General features: G+C 42.4%; 1 protein-coding gene across 5 annotated transcripts in view; it reads left to right on the top strand.

The window, feature by feature from the left end:
* The window catches only part of TPD52L1 (TPD52 like 1), a 108,520-nt gene extending 102,234 nt beyond the window's left edge, over positions 1-6,286 (top strand). For 3 of the 5 annotated variants that reach the window (XM_003932381.3, XM_074397513.1, XM_074397514.1), the window contains 2 exons: positions 165-225; positions 5,631-6,286. In XM_003932381.3, coding sequence (XP_003932430.1) covers positions 165-225; positions 5,631-5,759 — 190 coding nt within the window. In that variant the 3' untranslated portion in view covers positions 5,760-6,286. The remainder of the gene's footprint in view (positions 1-164; positions 226-5,630) is intronic. The other 2 variants (XM_074397515.1, XM_074397516.1) reach the window with 2 other exon arrangements.
* The last annotated feature ends 14,458 nt before the right edge of the window (positions 6,287-20,744 follow it).

Raw genomic sequence — 20,744 nt, 5'->3', positions numbered from 1 at the left:
ATCAGAAGTGACATACATTTTAAAACATGGTTGGTGTAGATGGCAAGCTGACAGGTAGCTCTGTTGCAGAGGCCAGGTTTACAAATTTGAGCAGAAAACCAAACAGCATCGTTGCTAAGACAGCTAGGTCTTTGGAGCTGACCTCTCTTTTTTTGTTATTTTAGGAATTCTCCTACTTTCAAATCATTTGAGGAGAGGGTTGAGACAACTGTCACAAGCCTCAAGGTACAGATGAAGTGAATTCTGTGTGAGTGGGTCCATGGACTCAGGACAGCTTAGCCATCGCTGCGGTTAGTTCAAAGTCAAGGCAGGGCCAAGAAGGCAGGCTTGCATCAAGTCAGACCTTTTCCTTCACATATACATCTATGAATAAAACCACGACTGAACAGTGTTGCTGTATCCTTAGAGTTGTTTGTATAAACCATTCAGGGGTGAATTGTTCATTAAAGTGAATTGGAGTATGTGTTTACCATTTAATGTCTTAATTTTATCCCCTCTAAAGTAGATAAGTGAGTGACAACTGTGGATAGGATAAAGGCTATATGAAGTCTGACTTTAGAGTATGAGTGGAAGTCCAATAACAGCTCAGAGCTGCTCTGGTTTGGACATAGTCCAGTAAAAACAAACTTGGGACTATGTATCCACTACCCATTCAGCTACTTAGTTTATAAATTCAGGTATTGAGCATGGTACAGTATGGCCATCATAGAGGAAAAATTTAACTGAGTCACAAAATGCATTTTATAATAATGTAATAATGCATTTCATCCCTGGGTATAAACCGAAAATGTGCCTATTAAAAAATTCATTGGACTTATTGTTTGAGCATAGGTAAGTCTGAATAAAAAGAGTAAAAATGAAATCAGTCTACTCTTTAAATGTATTGAACTTTTGAAACAAGAAAAATCACTAAAACTACGAAGATGATTTTTAAAGGTATCATTTAATGACTTAATTACATCTTGCTATCATCGTCCCTATTTTGTATACAATCCATTTCTGTATTTCACCATAACTGGGAAAATTAAGAATACATGTGATCTTTAACCAGATCTGAAACCTTTATATCCCATGCCGATTACTCAGCTGCCTCTGAATCCTGCGTCTCCACGCTGCTGTCACATGCGCTGCCTGATAAGTGTATGTGAGGTTAGAAGTTATTCCTTACTTCTGGTCCCAGGAGCTCTTACGGATTTTGACCCGGAGAGTCTTTTTCTTAGGGCAGGGTCTTTGACATAGTCTTCTACTTCTGCTTTGCTAGGCCCATAATCAGGTGTTTAAGGCCAATAATGAAATTATTATTCAGCATTTACCATGCCTTCATCAGTTTCATTCACCAGCAGTTTCCAGTTGTGCAGTTTCAACACTCTGCATGCCAACATCATCACTTACTGAGCGTACAGGGACCAGTGGGAGCTGTTAAAGTGCCCCATAGGTAGGAAAATGTTTATAAGGGAGGAGCATCCAATGTTGTACACATTTCTCTTGCTAGAATATCAAAACAAAAGGCTCAAAAATCCCAGGAGTCAGTTTCTAAACATTTGGTTGTCAGCCTCCTTAGACAACACAATGAGGTGGGATTCCATTGCTTGTTAGATATAGGAGAAGTTTTGATATAGGGGAAGTTGTACTTTTTAGGTTTTCTTTAGAAGAAGGAGATACGAAGAAGCAAAAGAAGATTACAGAACAACGCATTTTCATTTGCTTTTAGGAAATTCTGGTAAGCTCACGGCTCACATAGGATTTAAGTGTTTGATCCACACGCTCAGCTTCTCACCTTTCTCACCTTATTGGGATAAAAGGTATAGCCTGCCGCCTCCTTCAGAGAGGCACATAACTAACCCAGCCCACCAGATTCTAGCCTTCAAAAGGTGAAGACCTCCTGAAAGTGATTCTGTTTGTATGACTGTTCATGGTTTAACAAGACTCACATCCCATCCACCTCCTATCTCACAGCCAAAGCCTAACCCCTTTTTTTCTGTCCACCCAGGCAATGGAGAATAGCTGATAATCACACTTTGTGTCAAACCTACCACTTCCTCAATAATTACAAATTTCTCAGTCCGTTTCCCCCCACTAGAGTAAATAATAGATATATGTATAAGTCTTCTTTATATAGCTCATTTTCTGCAGTTTACTTCTGTGTTCTACATCTTCTCCAAAATGTCTATATTGTTCTTTAATTAAGGATCCTTAGATTGTTTTCTGCTGAGGGAATGACTCATGAATCAGTAAAGATTAGTAGAATTTCTTCTAGGTCTACGTGCTGCATTTCCATTCACATGCCCTGCTCTATATTTGATTTTTGAAAATACTGCTGATAAGGTATCATCATATTTATATTCTGTGAGAAATACGGTTCTGCTGTAAAGGTCCACTCCTGCCATCTTCCCACACAACCTGTCATGTTCCATGTGGCACTTGTACCAAATCCATTGTTCTTTCATTATACCCAATTCTGTAGTTTGTTTTTCCATGAATCAGTTTTCCAATCCTATAAAATTCACTTCTGCCTACACAAGGTGTATGACTTGACACTTTAGCTGGTGTCACCTATATAGTCACTGAGCACGCTTTCTGTTTCATCCAAAACAAACAAGCAAATGTGGAACTGACTCCTGTGAAACCACCCTTGGTATCTTCTACATGTTCCAATGAGTCATGAGTAACTACATCTCTTCCAACCATTTTGTATCATGTCAAGCTGACCATATTTTTAGTGTGCTTACTTTTTAAATAATAAATACATTACATGGCCTGGACCAAAACCTTAAAAAAACAAAGGGCAAGTTTACATGTTTTGTTTCTTTTTGTCCTCTCAGTTATTTTGTTATGAGAGATGAGGAAGCCCAACTCAGCAATTCAGACGAAATTCTATGCAAAGAACAATTATAATTTTGGGGACAAAGTGACAAATACCTGGATGAAAAATGATTATAAAGAGAAGGTTCCAGGAGAATTTTATCATTCACATCTTTGCTTAAGCAGGTCCTTACCTAAGGTATTGCAGTAGGCAGTCATTAAACCTATGTGGTTAGGAAACTCTCTTATTCCATTCCTTCTTTGCCAAATTGATTTCTTACAAAGTCATTTCTTCCTTCTTTACTACTCTGTTTTGAGAAAATCAAGAAACAGGAGAGAAGAATGAAACAAAGAACAGAAGAACACATCAGTAATTGGTATTCACTGAATTCAATATTGTGTGTTACTTCTATTGCAAAAGAGAATGTGAATGGAAGAAAAAAAGGAGAGAGGCAACTATTAATAGACTAGATTACATTGAATTAATCTTATTTGTTTCTCTCAGGGAAGAAAGAAGCATAAAGAAAAATCACATAGTGGAAACCATCCCTTCCCCCTACCTATTCCCAGTGTTAAGATGAGGGGAGGAAGAATCACTGCTCTGCCAGAGGTCCACAAACTAAGCTAGCCATTTTCTTTTGAATGATACATATGCTGAGAATGGCTTTATGCTTTTTAATGGTTAAAAAAAAAATAAAAATAATATTTTGTGACATGTGAAAATTAAATTATATGAAATTCACCTTTCAGTGTCCATACATTAAGTCTTACTGAAACACAGCCTTGGCCTGGCATGGTGGCCTGTAATCCTAGCACTTTGGGAGGCTGAGGTGGGTGGATCACCTGAGGTCAGGAGATTGAGACCAGCCTGGCCAACATGGTAACAACCCTGTCTCTACTAAAAATACAAAAATTAGCTGGGCATAGTGGCAGGTGCCTATAATCTCAGCTACTTGGGAGGTTGAGACAGGGAGAACTGCAGAGGTTGCAGTAAGCTGAGATTGCACCACTGCACTCCAGCCTGGGCGAAGAGTAAGACTCTTTCTCAAAAAGAAAGAAGGAAAGGAAAGGAAGGGAAGGGAAGAGAAGGGGAGGGGAGGGGAAGGGAGAAACGGAAGGGAAGGCAGAGAGAGGGAAGGGAAAGGTAAGGAAGGGAGAGAAAGGGAAGGGACGGGAGAAAGGGAAGGAAGAGGAATGGAAGGGAAAGGGAAAAGGAAAGGGAGAAGGAAGGAAGGAAGGAAAAGAAAGCCACGCTAATTCATTTAGGTATTGGCTGTGCCTACTTCCTACCAGAACTCATTTGAGTATCTGTGAGAGCAACAATATGGTTTCCAAGTCTAAAGTATTTACTGTCTGGCCCTTTACAGGTAGAGTTTTCTGACACCAAGCAGAGTGGAAAGTTTAATTTAATAAAAAAGTTATTAAAGAGGCAGAGAGAGACTTTAGTGACAATCGGAGAAAAGTATGTTTTGTAATGATGGAACTGCTTTTGAACCCTGGTTATGTTTTTAAAAGGGCAGGCCAGGCAGCATGAACACACTCCTCAGTGTTGTTGATGTCTGTGAGTGATCACTTTGGTGACAGTGAGGCATCAATAGCAACATTATCTAGTCGATATCTCTTTTTCCTGCTTCGAAGTGTTTTTTCTACGTTATGAAAAACAATGGGAGGGAAGGCCAATGTGACTATTAATAAGACTTGTACTAAGCATTTTGGACCATTAAATATATAGCATTTTTAGTAAGAATTTTTCAAAATAGCCATATTTTTAAACTGTAAGTTAATTCCTTTGTGTTTATTCTTAGTCAATAGCAAGTATAGACGAAAAAGGCCTCATAAAGCATCATCTCTGCATTGTAAGGAATAGTCCTACTATAAGGGTGTATTAGTTCCATTTCATGCTGCTATGAAGAAATAACCGAGACTGGGTAATTTATAAAGGAGAGAGGTTTAACTGACTCACAGTTCCACAAGGCTGAGAAGGCCTCAGGAAACTTACAATCATGGTAGAAGGGGAAGTAAACATGTCCCTCTTCACATGGTGGCAGGAAGGAGAGGTGCTGAACAAAAGGGATGAAAGCCCCTTAAAACCATCAGATCTTGTGAGAACTCACTCACTATCATGAGAATAGCTTGGAGGTCACCACCCCCATTATTCAATTACCTCCTACCAGGTTCCTCCCTGGCAGGCTTATGAGGACTACAGGAACTACAATTTGAGATGAGATTTGGGTGAGGACACAGCCAAACCATATCAAAAGGCCATTAGCTAAGATGATGTGAAATCACCAGTGATTAAGGCTTGATCCATCTCCAACTTTCAGAGCAGAAACGAGAAATCATTTTCCATTGACCACTCTGTCTTTTCAAAAGGCATTTGCCAGAAATCCAGATTGTCCTGCTAACTGCCCCAAAAAATCTTAAGTTTATGTCTTGTAAGGATGCTTATACATTTGTAAAATTGGAGGAATTAATTAAAAAATATAATTGCCTTTTGATTAGATCAGTTCTCTGGGTGAGTGAGGATAGAAGTTCCAAGTCCATGGATCGGATTATGCTCTTGAAGGGATTGAAATCTTAGGAGAAGAGATAAAGAGAGAGTTGCTAAAATTGTGCAAAATTCAAGTTTGGAATCCTATCCCAGAACCCAAGTATGAATAACATTCTAGCACTCTGCTAAAGGAAACAAACTTCTCTACATTCTTTTGTCTCTAAAGAAAGAAAGTATTTCTGAATTTGAAAGTAATCCAGCTTTTGGCATTCTTATAAAAACATTACAAAAATGATAGTAACAACTAACTGCATTTTTGTGGATCTGCTCATTTCAGACGAAAGTAGGTGGGATGAACCCTAATGGAGGCAGTTTTGAGGAGGTCCTCAGCTCCACGGCCCAGGCCAGTGCCCAGAGCGTGGCAGGAGGCTCCCGACGGACCAAGGAGGAGGAGCTGCAGTGCTAAGTCCAGTCAGTGTGGCTGCATCCAGAAACCAGCCGCTGCCCAGCCCATCTCTGCCTGTGCTTATCCAGATAAGAAGAACAAAAGCCCGCTGGGAAAACCCAGGCCTTGACATTGTTATTCAAATGGCCCCTCTAGAAAGTTTAATGATTTCCATTTGTATCTGTGTTGATGATGGACCACTTGACCATCACATTTCAGTATTCATAGATGATTGTCATCTTTTGAAATGTTCCCACTTGAGCAGGTATACAACTGGTCATAACTCTTGTCTGTGTAATTTGATGTCTATTTTCCAAACATGTAGCTATTGTTTCCTTTGATTTTTGCTTGGCCTCCTTTATGATGTGCATGTCCTTGAAGGCTGAGTGACAGTCCCGTTCAGTTCAGCAGATCAACAGGATGGAGCTCTTCATGACTGTCTCCAGCAATAGGATGATTTACTATAAATTTCATCCAATTACTTGTGATCTCTCTCACCTACATCGATTATGTATGTTAATTTCAGCAATTAAAATAATTGATTTTAATGATGACTTTGAATTCTTAATTTCTTTGTCTTAAAAGTTGCTAGTTATAATTCTACAGATGCAATTTTAAATCAACTTTTAGCCAAGTGCAGTGGCTCATGCCTGTAATCCCAGATCTTTTCAATGCCAAAGTGAAAGGATTGCTTGAGGCCAGGAGTTCAAGACCAGCCTGGACAATGCAGACCCTGTCTCTATGAAAAAGAAAAAACTTAGCCAGGCACAGTGTTGCTCGCCTGTAGTACCAGCTACTCTAGAGGCTGAACCAGGAGGATTGCTTGAGCTCAGGAGTTTGAAACTGCAGTGAGCTATAATTGCACCACTGTACTACTCCAGCCTGAGTGACGGAGTGAGACATTGTCTCCAAAAATAATAAGTAGTCAACTTTTACTGCTAATTTGGTGAACGTGAGGATATGAAAATAAGTATAACCTCAGTTATCCTAGGATGTCAAAATAATCTCCAATTTAAAAATTCTCTCCACTCTACACAGAGTAGTAGTTATTCAGGTAAAGGACATCTGAAAAAGAGATAGCTAGAAAATGGGAGAAGCAGAGTTCTGCAACCCCTTTCATCTTGTGAATTGTTCACATGTATGAAATAACTGGTATTTATCAATCGACTTAGGTTTCTGCATTTTTACCTTCCATATCATATGTATCTCTTTTCTTTTTCTAAATGAGAACATACATTTGTTATTAGGTAGCAGGGATATAGCCTTAAGATATATTTGTAAAATGCAAACTGAATAGACATCTAAAAAAAAATCCCTATTTAACTCCAGATGGATTAAAGATCTAAACATAAGATCTAACACCATAAAAACCCTAGAAGAAAACCTAGGCAAAACCATTCAGGACAGAGGCATAGGCAAAGACTTTATGGCTAAAACACCAAAAGCAATGGCAACAAAATCCAAAATAGACAAAGGGAATCTAATTAAATTCCAGAGCTTCTGTATAGCAAGGGAAACAATCATTAGAGTGAACTGGCAACCAACAGAATGGGAAAAAATTTTTGCAATCTACCCATCTTACAAAGGGCTAATATCCAGAATCCACAAAGAACTAGAAATGATTACAAGAAAAAAACCCATTCAAAAGTGGGCAAAGGATAGGAACAGACACTTTATAAAAGAAGACATCCATGAGGCCAAGAAACATAAAAAAATGCTCATCATCACTGGTCATTAGAGAAATGCAAATCAAAATCACATTGAGATACCATCTCACTCCAGTTAGAATGGCGATCATTAAAAAATCTGGAGACAAAAGATGCTGGAGAGGATGTGAAGAAATATGAACACTTTTACTCTATTGGTGGGAGTATAAATTAGTTCAACCATTGTGGAAGACAGTGTGGTGATTCCTCAAGGACCTAGAAATAGAAATACCATTTGACCCAGCAATTCCATTACTGGTTATATACTCAAAGAATTATAAAGACATATGCACACATATGTTCATTGCAGCACTGTTTACAATAGCAAAGACCTGGAACCAACCCAAATATCCATCATCTATAGACTGAATAAAGAAAATGTGGCACATGTATACCATGGAATACTACAAAGCTGTAAAAAATTATGAGTTCGTGTCCTTCATAGGGACATGGGTAAATCTGGAAACCGTAATTCTCAGCAAACTGACCCAAGAACAGAAAACCAAACACTGTGTGTTATCATTCATAGGTGGGTGTTGAACAATTAGAACACGTGGACACAGGGAGGGGAGCATCACACACTGTGGTCAGTGGGGGGAATAGGGGAGGGATAGCTGGGTGGGGAGGGTGGGGAGGGAAAATGAGGGGAGAAATACCAGATATAGGTGATGGGGGGATGAAGGCTGCAAACCACCTTCCCATGTATGTACTTATGCAACAATCCTGCACGATCTGCACATGTACCCCAGAACCTAAATTATAATTTTAAAAAAAACCTAAGAGGACTGGGTTGGGAGCTTCCCAATAGTTGAACACAGGGAGGTTCCTGGAGGGTAGTACACCCATGTAGGACAGGGAAGCTCAGAGCCCTTCCCCCATACCTCACCCTACACATCTCTTCACTTGGATTCTTTGTAGTATCCTTTACAATAAACCAGTAAACCTCAAAAAAAAAAAAAAAAAAAAAGCCCATATAATCTATTCATATTTGTTAGCATGCTAATTGTTTTTTTATTAAATAGAAGTAGATAAATATGACACTATGAAGTAAAGCACATCTGAAAAATTCTACTCAGCTTAAAGGAGTGTGACAGTCTATACAATCTGTACACCTAACTGAAAATCAAGGTGGTTCAGGGCAGTATCATCTCTGAGGCCCAGAATCTTAGCAGAGGGAATGGGGTTATAAACTTGAACTGGAGTGAACAAATGTAGACAAAGAAGTCTCACTAGCAGGGATGCTGGCATTCTCTCTTACTTGTGCTTCCAGCCCGCTGTTTGAAGTAGAGGCAGGAAGCCAACCCTGCCCAGCTGGCTCGCAGGCTGTGCTGGCTCGCCCACCACAGCGCGCAGGTACTCAGTCTTTGTGCCCAATGTGCAGTTGCCTGGTGAGTGTGAAGTGACCAACTTGTGAAAACTCCCACTTTTTTTTTTTTTTAACCATATTCAGCACACCGCTTTGTATTAGATAAAGTTATGGTACTTTAAACAAATATCTCTGTTCACCAACCAATTTCAGCACACAGTAGTCTCAGCCTTACAATCTGAAAACTCAGTATTAGAATTAGATAGAAAAACAATCAAGAAGCTTTAAGATAGTGGTAATATCTTAAAGCTTCCAATATATTTTACCTATTTATTTTATTCCGTTCATCAAAATTCTGATTTTGTTAGTTTCATAAGAATCTTATTCACACCCTTGGTATTCATCTAAAAGCTTTACATTATTCACTCTGACCTGCGAGTGATATTCGTATGGCCACAACATAAGTAGCATTTTTTTCTTTTCGTCACAAGATGTCTGTGAATAGCTCAGATTAGATTAATCAAATCGCTTGTTGGTAGGTGGGCAGTCTTTTTTTTTTTTTATTGCATTTTAGGTTTGGGGGTACATGTGAAGAACATGCAAGATTGTTGCATAGGTACACACATGGCAGTGTGGTTTGCTGCCTTCCTTCCCCTCACCTGTATCTGTCATTTCTCCCCATGCTATCTCTTCCCACCTCCCCACCTCCCTGTCCCTCCCCCATTTCCCCCCAACGGACCCTAGCATGTAGTGCTCCCCTCCCTGTGTCCATGTGTTCTCATTGTTCAACACCCGCCTAGGAGTGAGAACATGTGGTGTTTGATTTTCTGCTCTTGTGTCAGTTTGCTGAGAATGATGGTTTCCAGATTCATCCATGTCCCTAGTCTTATCTAAGTTAGGCAGGGAGCCTAGTCTCAGCCTCAGGGACATCCCTGAGAGCTGCCTGGTTCTCCCTCACCATGGCTGTGCAGGCTCATCCTGACGCGACTGATTGGGGAGCTTCTCAATTACATCTAGTGGGGCTCAGTTCACAAGCAGTAGTTTAAAGTGTTTCACAAGTGCTGAAAAGTAACTGTACACAATGGACATAACCTTTTACTAACAAACCTAAATGACTTCAGGTCAACACCATATGTGTATGAAAGGATACCTCCACACCAAAAAATGTACAGTTGACCTTTGAACAACAGGAGTTTGAACTGTGAGGGTCCACTTACGTGGATTTTCTTCTGCCTCAGCCAGCGCTGAGACAGTGAAATGAACCTCTCCTCTTCTGCAGCTTACTCAACATGAAGATGAGGATAAATACATTTATGGTGATCTGCTTCCACTTAATGAAATAGTACATATATTATCCCTTCACTGTTTTTTTTAAACATTTTCTTTTCTATAGCCTACTTTATAGTAAGAATACCCTATATAATGCAAATAGCATAAAAAATGTGTTAATTATTTATGTTATCAGTTAAAGCTTATGGTCAACAGTAAGCTGTTGGTAGTTAAGTTTGAGGGGAGTCAAAAGTTAGAATCAGATTTTTGACTGTGCAGGCCCTAAACCCCAAATTGTTCAAGGGTCAACTCTTTCAACTATCAAAAATTCTGATGTAATTATGATTATAAAACAAACTAGCTTTTTTTTTAAAAAGTAAGCCATTCTGGAATTCAACCATTTACCACATTTTAAATACTGTTGCTATGATGAACATATTTATGAATTTATAATGCAACTTTATCTCACAACTCACATCACATAAAGATTACAACTAATGGCTGGGCATGGTGCCTCATGCCTGTAATCCCAGAACTTTGGAAGGCTGAGGTGAGTGGATCACCTGAGGTCAGGAATTCACAACCAGCCAGGCCAACATGGTGAAACCCCATCTCTACTAAAAATGCAAAAATTAGCTGGGTGTGGTGGTACACCCCTGTAATCCCAGGTATTTGGGAGACTGAGGTGGGAAAATCACTTGAACCCGGAAGGTGGAGGCTGCAGTGAGCCACGATCATACCATGGCATTTCAGCCTGGGAAACAAAGCAATAAGACCCTGTCAAAAAAAAAAAAAAAAATTACAAGTATTGGCAGGTCGTTTTAGTGAAGCAATCTGTATCTTACTCTAAATTACAGATTTTGTTAGAAATCTGCTCTTGAACCATAGCAAACACAACAAACTGCATGCTTTAGGATGGAACGTCATGATATTCCAAGCTATCCACAGTGGCCAATGTGGAGGGAACACAGGGATCTTCACTGCTCTTCTGTCACTGTTCACTGTTCCAAAATTACATGTAAGCTTGAAAGTTGTTGAACATCAACCCCATCACCCTACTCTCAGTTAGTATTCAATTTGAGTGGAAGTGAGTGTGATAAAGGAATGAGACATTGATCACTATCTGCAGAGTTCTGTCCTGCAGACCCTGACTTAAGGACAAATGAATAAATCCACTCTCGCACCTATTTCAGTGACTCAAGTAGACTAGGGATGGCCATTGGCTGCTTTCAGAGGGCAACTGACACCGGTTGACCAAGACTCCCTGTACATCCACACATTTATTTAGTAAAAATTTTATAAGAGGGTTTAAGTTAACATGCTTGTGGGTAATTAACATGGTTAAAAGAGTGGTTTCATGAATGATGAAAGCTTTGGGTTCCGAAGCCCAGAGTAAACACCATTAACAGGTAATTCCCCTTTACCTCCCTGTGAGAGGACCATACAGCACAGAGTTTACATGAGTAAACAGAGTAGAGACAAAGGGATGTGGGGTAAACAGACTTACACTGGGAAAGCCTCTTATAGTCCCTATCTTTTTCCTAATGTAATGGACCAGCCGCCTTTGGCCTGTTCCAATAAAACCTATCAGTCTTCCAAAAAGTTTGAGACTATAATTTATAACTTTCCCCAATATTTCCCTAATATTTTGCTAGCCACCCCAAGTGAATCCCAACAAAAGAAGATGAGGGTAAAGTTGAAAAGTGACTTAATATGAGGTGTGAAACAAATTCTTCAAATCTGGCATTCAAATGTAATTACAAACTATAATATTTGGCAAAATCTTATAGCTACTTTCAATAACCTCTAAGCATGGTAAAATTCTTTAGGCTATATTTAAACTTGACTTTCAGTTTATACCAGAGGGTATACTCATGTAACCACAAATTATATATATATATATATATATAGTATGGGTATTATGCATATATCTATCCATCATATATATATAAATTAAAGCAAACCAAAAATAACGTAATCATCTTTCACAGAAATCATCCCATTTCACCTTTGAATGTGAATACTGACAAACTGCTTAAATGAAAATGCTGAGTACAGAGATGCTTTTTCACAAAGTGCTTCATCAGTCATTTACCACAGAGCATGTATCACCACCATAAGGCTTTGAAATGGATCAACATATTTCTTTTTTTTTTTTTTTTTTTGAGACAGAGTTTCGCTCTTGTTACCCAGGCTGGAGTGCAATGGCGCGATCTCGGCTCACCGCAACCTCCGCCTCCCGGGTTCAGGCAATTCTCCTGCCTCAGCCTCCCGAGTAGCTGGGATTACAGGCACGTGCCACCATGCCCAGCTAATTTTTTGTATTTTTAGTAGAGACGGGGTTTCACTATGTTGACCGGGATGGTCTCGATCTCTCGACCTCGTGATCCACCCGCCTCGGCCTCCCAAAGTGCTGGGATTACAGGCTTGAGCCACCGCGCCTGGCGGATCAACATATTTCAAATACAAGGGCATTGAGAATTATGTAACAGCTGGTAAAATGCCAATTCATAAGGGAAAAAAAGTGTAAGGAAAATGGCTGCACTTTAGTCAGGAGTAAGCTGAAGTGGTGTTGCAAAACTGAATGGCCTTAGACATGGTAACTGCTGCACAAGGAGGCACCTGTGCCCTTTTAGGAACACAATGTTGTACCTTTATCCCTGACAATTGACAAAACATAAACACAGCTTTGCAAGGGGTCTCACGGGAGATTAAGGTGGTCAACAGCCTTACTGATGGCCCTCTGCAGAGATGGTAGACATCCCTGGCCTATGCTGGGTCCTAAAAGTCGTAAGTAGTATAGCTGGTATTCTAGTACTAATCTGTTGCTCTTTGTATTGTTGTGGGTTATGAATTCAGGGTTCTGCCCTATGGGCATGTACCCCTACCTGAAAGACTTTCTCATGCCCAGACAGAGAAAGTACAGCCATGTTGAAACTGCCTATGATTCCTTGAGTGTTCTTCCAGCTACCTGTCACCTGCCCACCAACTCCTCTCGGACCTCAGTTCGGGACAGAACCTGACAATTGGCACTTTGAGCAGGATCCCGAGGTGAGTGAACCTTTGGCCCCTGCTGAGTCCAGGTTGGACATATGACCACATGGGTTGTGGTACCCAGTGGCAGCTGTACTGCTCAGATGGGCTCTGGTAGAAACCTGGGCAGTGGTAGATGGGTCCCTTTTAAGCATGGAGAAGGCACTAAAGCAGCTGGAAGCACAGCACCGAGAAGGAGCGAGCCTTTGCCAGCAGAGATGGATGGGTGTTTTTGACTGTGCCATGAAAAGTACACACCCAGTCCCTGAGGGATGCGGCATAGATAAGGGACCTCTAGGTGGAGGCAGGGCACATGGAGGCCTGGCTACACAGCTCAGCAAAGGAATTAGAGGCTGCCATGAATGGGGACCTCCAGGTACAGGCAGAGTGCCTGAAGGCCTCACTTCAGAGCTTGGAAAAAGAGATTGCCATGAATGCAGGCCTGGGTCCATTGTCTAGGTCGGAGATCCCCACTTGGTCTGATACCAAGACACCTGTTGTAGGCTTGCTCAATGGTCAGTCAAAAGGCAGATCATGAACAGCCACTGGGGCCCCAAGGGTGGTCTCAGGGACCCCTTCCCAGCTGTAATGCAACACAATTCATATATTGCCTATACCCCAACGGAGTTGCAGGAATTAGGAAAGCAGCATCCAGGGGAGCCCCTGCCTACCTGGACGCTTCATTTGCAGGATGAGGGAGCAGACAATATTTCCTGTTCCCCCTCTGGGATAGAAAAGCTAGCCTCTATCATGACTCCCCTCCCTTCTTCAGTGGCTGCAAGTGAGCAGGTGGTTAGTGGCAGAGCGAGGTGACCACATCTGATTGAGTGGCTACGGACAGCCATATGGACTGTGTGGAACGACACTGGTGAAATATCTGAAACTGAGTAAATGGCAGTCATATGCCGATTTGGTGCAAGTCACCCAGAAGACGGTTATACGTCAGGCTATGACCTGACTACCTGGGGGCCAGATGAGGAACATTTACCTCTGCACCCCTAAGCACCTTTGGCTTCCTAGCTGCTGTCTTCACTCTGAACTTATGGCACTGAATACATGAAGTGACCACTGCTATGGTGGCTCTCGGGGAAGCAGAAGGCCATTGGTGGGGTCCGTGCCATAAAGAAGAGGAAGGTGCCCCGCCCACAGGGGGCTCCCTTGTGGGCACAAAGGGGGCTCCAGTGACTGACATGCTCACAGATGTGGGTAGATTTGATTTTGGCCAGGGCTGACTGAGAGAAAATCAATAAGCTACCCAATGAAGTACTCTTAACTTTGTGGAGACAGCTGTCTCTGGAGAAGCAATTCTGGAAAACGCCAACGGGGAAGAACAATGCTGCGTGATCCAGTCCCACTTGGGTGCTCCAGCTCAAGGACTACTTGCTACAGCCAAGCTGAAATGTAGAGGCTTTTCTGTTTGATTAGGGAACTGGCCAAGGTGCCCAGCTTGGGGCATACCACACGACCGGAGGCCACATGTGGAATTAGCAATTCACTGCTCCCGCACTATTGTACACTGTGTGCTGGTACTGGTAGACACTGGCGCAGACTGTAGCCTTGTTTATGGGAATCAGATAAGTTACAAGGCAAGGCTGTATTCATTGAGGATTATGGAGGTTGGTCAGTGGAGTGAAACTTGTATCTCTGTACCTTGGCATTGGCCGCTTGGCTCGCTGTTTATATGCTGGTGTGTCTCCCCCATACCTGAATACATTCTGGGAGTGGACATTTTACATGGCCTGGCATTACATGGCCAGGGAATTCAGACTCTGAGTGCATCGGGTGAAGCTGGTGCTTCATGGACATAAGCATCACCAGCCTCAGGTCCTGCCGCAGCCTCAATGGGTTACTTCCACCCATCAATACCATTTGCTGGGTGGGCATACGAAGATAACTGGGACAATTAAAAAGCTGGAGGAGGTGCAGATAGTGTGTGGCATCCACAGCTCCTAAAATTCTTCAGTGTGGCCAGTTAGAAAGCCTGATGGAACTTGGCAGATGACAGTGGACTATCAGGAACTGAATAAAGTAACACCTGCTTTGCATGCAGCTGTACTGTCAATCATGGATTTGATGGACTGTTTGACAATGGAACTTGGATAGTACCACTATATAGCAGACTTGGCCAATGCATTTCTCTCCATTGACATTGCTCCAGAGAGCCAGGACAGTTCACCTTCACGTGGGAAGAACAGAGGATGTTTACAGTGTTGCTGCAGCACTGTATGTACAGCCCCACCATATGTCATCGTCTTGTTGCCACAGATTTAGCCACTTGGCAATGTCCAGAAGGGGTCCCCATATTCCACTATATTGATGATATGATGTCAATCTCTGATTCTCTTGTAGATTTAGAAGTGGCAGTACCCCTCTTGTGGCAACATTTGGCAGTATGCAGTTGGGCCATCAATGAATCCAAAGTCCAAGGACCTGGATTATCTGCCATATTCTTGGGAGTTATGTAGTTGGGTAAGATGAGACCATATGAGAGGCCATCATTACCTCTGGCCCACCACAGTGAAGCAGCTTCAAACTTTTGTGAGCCTCCTGGGATACTGGCTGGCATTTCTGCCCCATTTAGCTCTAATGATAAACCATTGCATGGTTAACAGAGAAGGGAGCTACCTGCAATTGGGATGATGTGGTTAAGACTGCTTTAAAGCAGGCTATTAAGCAGGCACAAGCCCTACGAGTAGTTGACCAGGGGCCCCTGTTTGAGCTGGATGTGCGTGTGGCCACAGATGGTTTTGGTTGTGGCCTATGGCGACACACAGAGTGCCTGAGAATGCTAGCAGGCTTTTGGTCCCAACTATGGAAAGAAGCTGAGCTCCGATATTCCTTGATAGACAGCTAGTAGCTATATATGCTGCCCTTAGTCTTGTGAAAGTGTAACAAGATGGGCTACAGTCATCACGTGGATGGCTTACCCAATAACGGGATGGGTGAATTCATGGATAATGACTCTTGCACTGGGACAGCACAGGCATCCACTATGGCGAAGTGGGGCGACTACGTAAAGCAGCGAAGTTTGCTGAGTACAAGCCCCTTAGCAGCAGAGTTGCAAGAATTCTTGGGATCTGTAATCCTAATGTAAGAAAAGGCCATGGGGCCTGAGGTGCCCCTAGACCTCATTTAAGGAAGGGCACTCCCTACTATTCCCGATGGGGCATGGTACACCAATGTGTCTAGCCAAGGTGCTAGTGCTGCCTGGACCGCTGTTGCAGTCCAACCCAGTACTGACACTATATGGTTTGAAACCAGGTTTGGGCAAAGTAGCCAATTGGCTGAACTTAGAGCAGTATGGATGGTGATCACCAAGGAGGAGACACCTAAGTTAATCTGTAATGACAGCTGCACAGTCTATCGAGGCTTACCCTTGTGGATAACTACTTGGAAAATACAGAATTGGCTAGTCGGCCACTGACCCATGTGGGGCAAAGCCATATGGCAAGACCTCTGGGAAACAGGTCATCAGAAAGATGTAGCTATTTATCACATTGGCCATATGCCTCTGGCCACCCCAGCAATGATAAGGCAGATGTCTTGGCCAAGGTCCAATGGTTAGTTGGCACCTACATGATATGTGGCCTTGTGGCTACACCAGAAACTGGAACATGCGGGGGATAAACTAATGTTAACAGGACAATAAGCATTGGGGTCTGTCCCCGAGCTTGTCAGAAATGCCCAGCATGTGCTCAGTCATACCCTAAATGGAGGCAGCTGCCCAATGTTACACAACAAGTGACAACAGGGTAAGTGACCTTGACCAGGTGATAAGTAGACTACATTGGGCCACTAAACAAAGTCACAAGGTGCTAACAGCTGTGGACACTGCCACAGGCCTGTTGTCCATCCACCCTTGCAGGGTGGCCAACCAACAGCACACCATCCGAGTCCTGCAACACTTATGTGCCCTGTATAGTTGCCCTCTGGCCGCTGAGAGTGATAGGGGAACCCATTTCACTGGACAAGTACAACAATGGGCACAACAAATGGACATAAAGTAGGGACTCCATGTGCCATACAACCCATACTGTGGATATGATGAAGCTCTTCAAGAATTGAGTTATGCTTGCATGTCACACCCCTGTCTTTGCAGGGCTGGAGTTCCAAGCTGGACCTGGTGGTTCAAACCTTAAATGGCCACGGAAAGGAGGTCCGACTCTGGTGGAGGCTTGGTTACGCCAGGCCACCACCCCTATTCAGTTGCAAATACACACTAAGGATGACCTCCTCTGACCAGAAATGGGGACGAACAGTAACCTGTTGGTGCCTGTCCCAATCCACTTGAAGGCAGGGGATCAGAAAACCTGGGTGTGGCCATGGACCCTCCAGGCTCCCCACTGCTGGTGGTTGGCCACTCTAGCTCCCTGTGGGGTGGGCCTACAGTATGACTTGGATGTCGCCCCTTGGGCATTCAATACATGGCTCCTGTGGTGGACTGTTCTGAGGGGAATAACCAGGGAAAAAAAAATCTCCTCCGGGGGGATATATGCACTGTCTGTGTGGCCAATTATGAGCTCCCCCTGGACTTTGGCACGGATATAGGACTCATAGGAACCATGGGGAGCTCAGGAGGTGTGGTAACATCGGCCAGGGCAGAAGCTCTTGGCAGCTGCATTGTTTTGCATGGATGAAAAGTTGGCCTGCATTTTGCCTGAGGGACATAATTTACCTCTGTTGGTAGCTGTGTCTGCTCTGTCATTTCGACTGTAGGTTAACATGCTCCAGCTGCATTGTAAACTGGGCCCACACCTACACTGAGGTGACCAATGTTTCCAACTGTTGGCTCTTCACTGCCCTTCCAGTGGCAGCTGCAGATGGCTTGCCTTGGCATATACATTCAGTGTCTGCAGAGAAGTGGACACGGCTGGAGACTTGGGGTCCATGGTCGATGCCTGGAACACAATACAGAAAGCTTTGGACAAAGGACGCTCTAAGACCCATGGCACTCCTGCCACCTGGCTGGTCCATAGCACTTATGATAGGTGGGGCTGGTTAGTGGGGGAACATACAGTACCCTCAGTTCAGGTGTCACAGTGCGTAGAGCAACGTTGGGATAATACCACTGTGGGATGGGTACCTGTCACAGCCTGCGTAAACATAATGCACGTCACCATACCAAAATTATGATAGAACAAGCAGCCCCACCAAGGTTGGGTCCCAATGGACTTTGTGCCTCCTGGGAATTTATGGGTCTGTGGGGACAAGGGCTAGTGTTACTTACCAGTGAAGTGGACTGGATGTTGGACCTGGGGATGGTCTTATGTACCTGCCACTGTTCTCTCCACACTGCCCAGACACCTGCATTATTGGGAGGTGCTACACTCAGTTTTTGCAAGTGTAACAAGCCCCCTGGCGGTTCTACTCCTTGACAGTGACTATCCCTGGAGCAGGTGTCACAACTGTAGAAGCACAAGTTACTGCTCTTGCAGAGCATGCTTCTCAGGCTCTGAATTATACTCCAGTGGCCCTCCTCCTATTAACGGATGAGGCTGATCAGATGAGAAAGATGGGTGTTGCAAAACCAAATGGCCTTAGATATAGTAACTGCTGCACAAGGAGGCACCTTTGCCCTTTTAGGAACACAATATTGTCCCTTTATTCCTGACAAGTGGCAGAACATAACGGCAGCCCTCCAAGAAGTCTGATGGGAGATTAAGGTAGCTGAGAGCCTTACTGACAACCCCCTGCAGAGACGGTGGGCATCCTTGGGCTCTGGCCTATGCTGGGCTCTAACAATCATAAGTAGCACAGCTAAGATCCTAGTGGTGAGCTGTTGCTTTCTATATTATTATTGTGGGTTATGGATTAAGGGCTCCACCCTATGGGCATGCATCCCTACCTGAAAGATTCCCCTCAGCCTAGGGGGTGAAATGTAAGGGAAATGACTGCATTTTAGTCAGGATTAGGCTGAGGCAGCCTTCTGGTACAGCATTGACTCAGTGGGTTTGGAGTGTAGGCACACAACTCTGCACATTATGTAACCATGTCATATGAGGCACGTTAGGTGACTACTCACATGAGCCCGTGGTTGGCTCGGATCCACTATTGTCTGTAAAAGGTGTAACTACCCTGCTGATGCTGTATATATGGCTTGCACCCAAAGAGAGAATAAAGCCATGTTGAAACTGAGTTTTTCCAGCTACTCACCACCAGCCCACCGACTTCCCTCTGACCTCAGTTTGGGCTAGAATCTGACAAACAGTAATAAAGAATTCTTTTTTCTTGAGTTCAAACCACGAATAATCATTTACTCCACATTGTAATTATAGGGTTGTCATTCAGAAGATAAATTCCAGGCAAGTGGCAGATATCTTCTAAGGAAAAACATTTTTAAGAATAATGCTCAAATATTTGTAAACATTGCTGGTGGACTCAGGAGCTATTATTTTATTGATCTTCATTTTGTTATTTTCTTTTCAAATGTTTTATGTATAGCATTATTTTATATATATGTGTGTGTATATATATATGCATGTATGTGTATATATATGTGTGTATATATATATATATGTTTTTTTTCTATCTTTAAAAAATGTCTTTCCTCAGCAAGGAAAGTTTAGGACTAATTAAAAACTCCCATTTGGTAGATAGATAATGAAATGAGATAACGGTTAAGTGACTATTATAAAGTCTAACCCAGTAGAATCTTCCAAAGTCTCTCTGTGAACTGTGTTGTTAGTTATTTATGAAAATTATGGTAGACAAAACATTAAAATAAAACTGTGGGGCCACAGAACACCTTCTGATTATAAATACTTGAACTTTATCTGGGGTTATTTTGTGTGCATGTTTTCATGCCAAGAGTAAAAATTCCACAATCCTGATAGATGGAGTTGTTTTCCTACTAAACATGTATCAACTAATAGACTTTACCCTCTTTCTGCTTTTTGATACAGAGCAACTACACATACGTATGTGTGTTGCTTCTGAAAAGATCACGCACCTTGCTTCCTGCAGATTGGGTATCCATGGATACTGCAAAGAGTTTCCAAAGAAACGCTGCTTAGAATTTTCACCATGCCAGCCTCAAAGGCCTTTGAATGGAAAGTGACATTTGAATTAAAGGGACAGGCATCATTGTTCCACACCAAAATACTGGGGAGGTTTGCAGAAATCATCTTCCTTTCTGCACTATTCAATGTAAAGACAGAGAGGCTGGGTTATTTATCCTATAAAAGGGAGACGAATGGAAGACATCGGGTTGATATATTCCCTACCCAAGGCTCAATGACCTATTTATATTTCTCACCTAATGAGACATGTTCTTATAATCAAGGTCTCAAGATTTATACATCAGACAGGGAAAAATACACAGAGCAATACAAGTTGCATTTTTATATGCTTCAGTTTATATCCCCAAATAACAAAAAGTACTGGGAAGAGGGGCAGAGCCTATTAGTTTACAAGGTTTACAAGCCTATGATTAGGAGCCTGAAGCAGGCTACAGTGAAATTCAAAATGTGGCTCAAGAGAGTGAATCTGAAAAAGGCAACAATTTCATCTGGGGAGAGAATACATTACCAGTATATTTTCTTTTCTGGATCCTTATCACTAAATCAGCTGAAAAATCTGTTCTTAAAAGCAATCATAATGAAATTTTCTATTGTTCAATGAACCTGGCCTTCAGGGATATAGGAAATTAAGTCAGAATAAGATAATTTTAAATCTCCAATAAATACTCCAAAG

Source organism: Saimiri boliviensis, chromosome 4, assembly GCF_048565385.1.
Source record: "Saimiri boliviensis isolate mSaiBol1 chromosome 4, mSaiBol1.pri, whole genome shotgun sequence".
Lineage (NCBI taxonomy): Eukaryota > Metazoa > Chordata > Mammalia > Primates > Cebidae > Saimiri > Saimiri boliviensis.
This window is presented reverse-complemented; position numbering and strand designations above follow the sequence as displayed.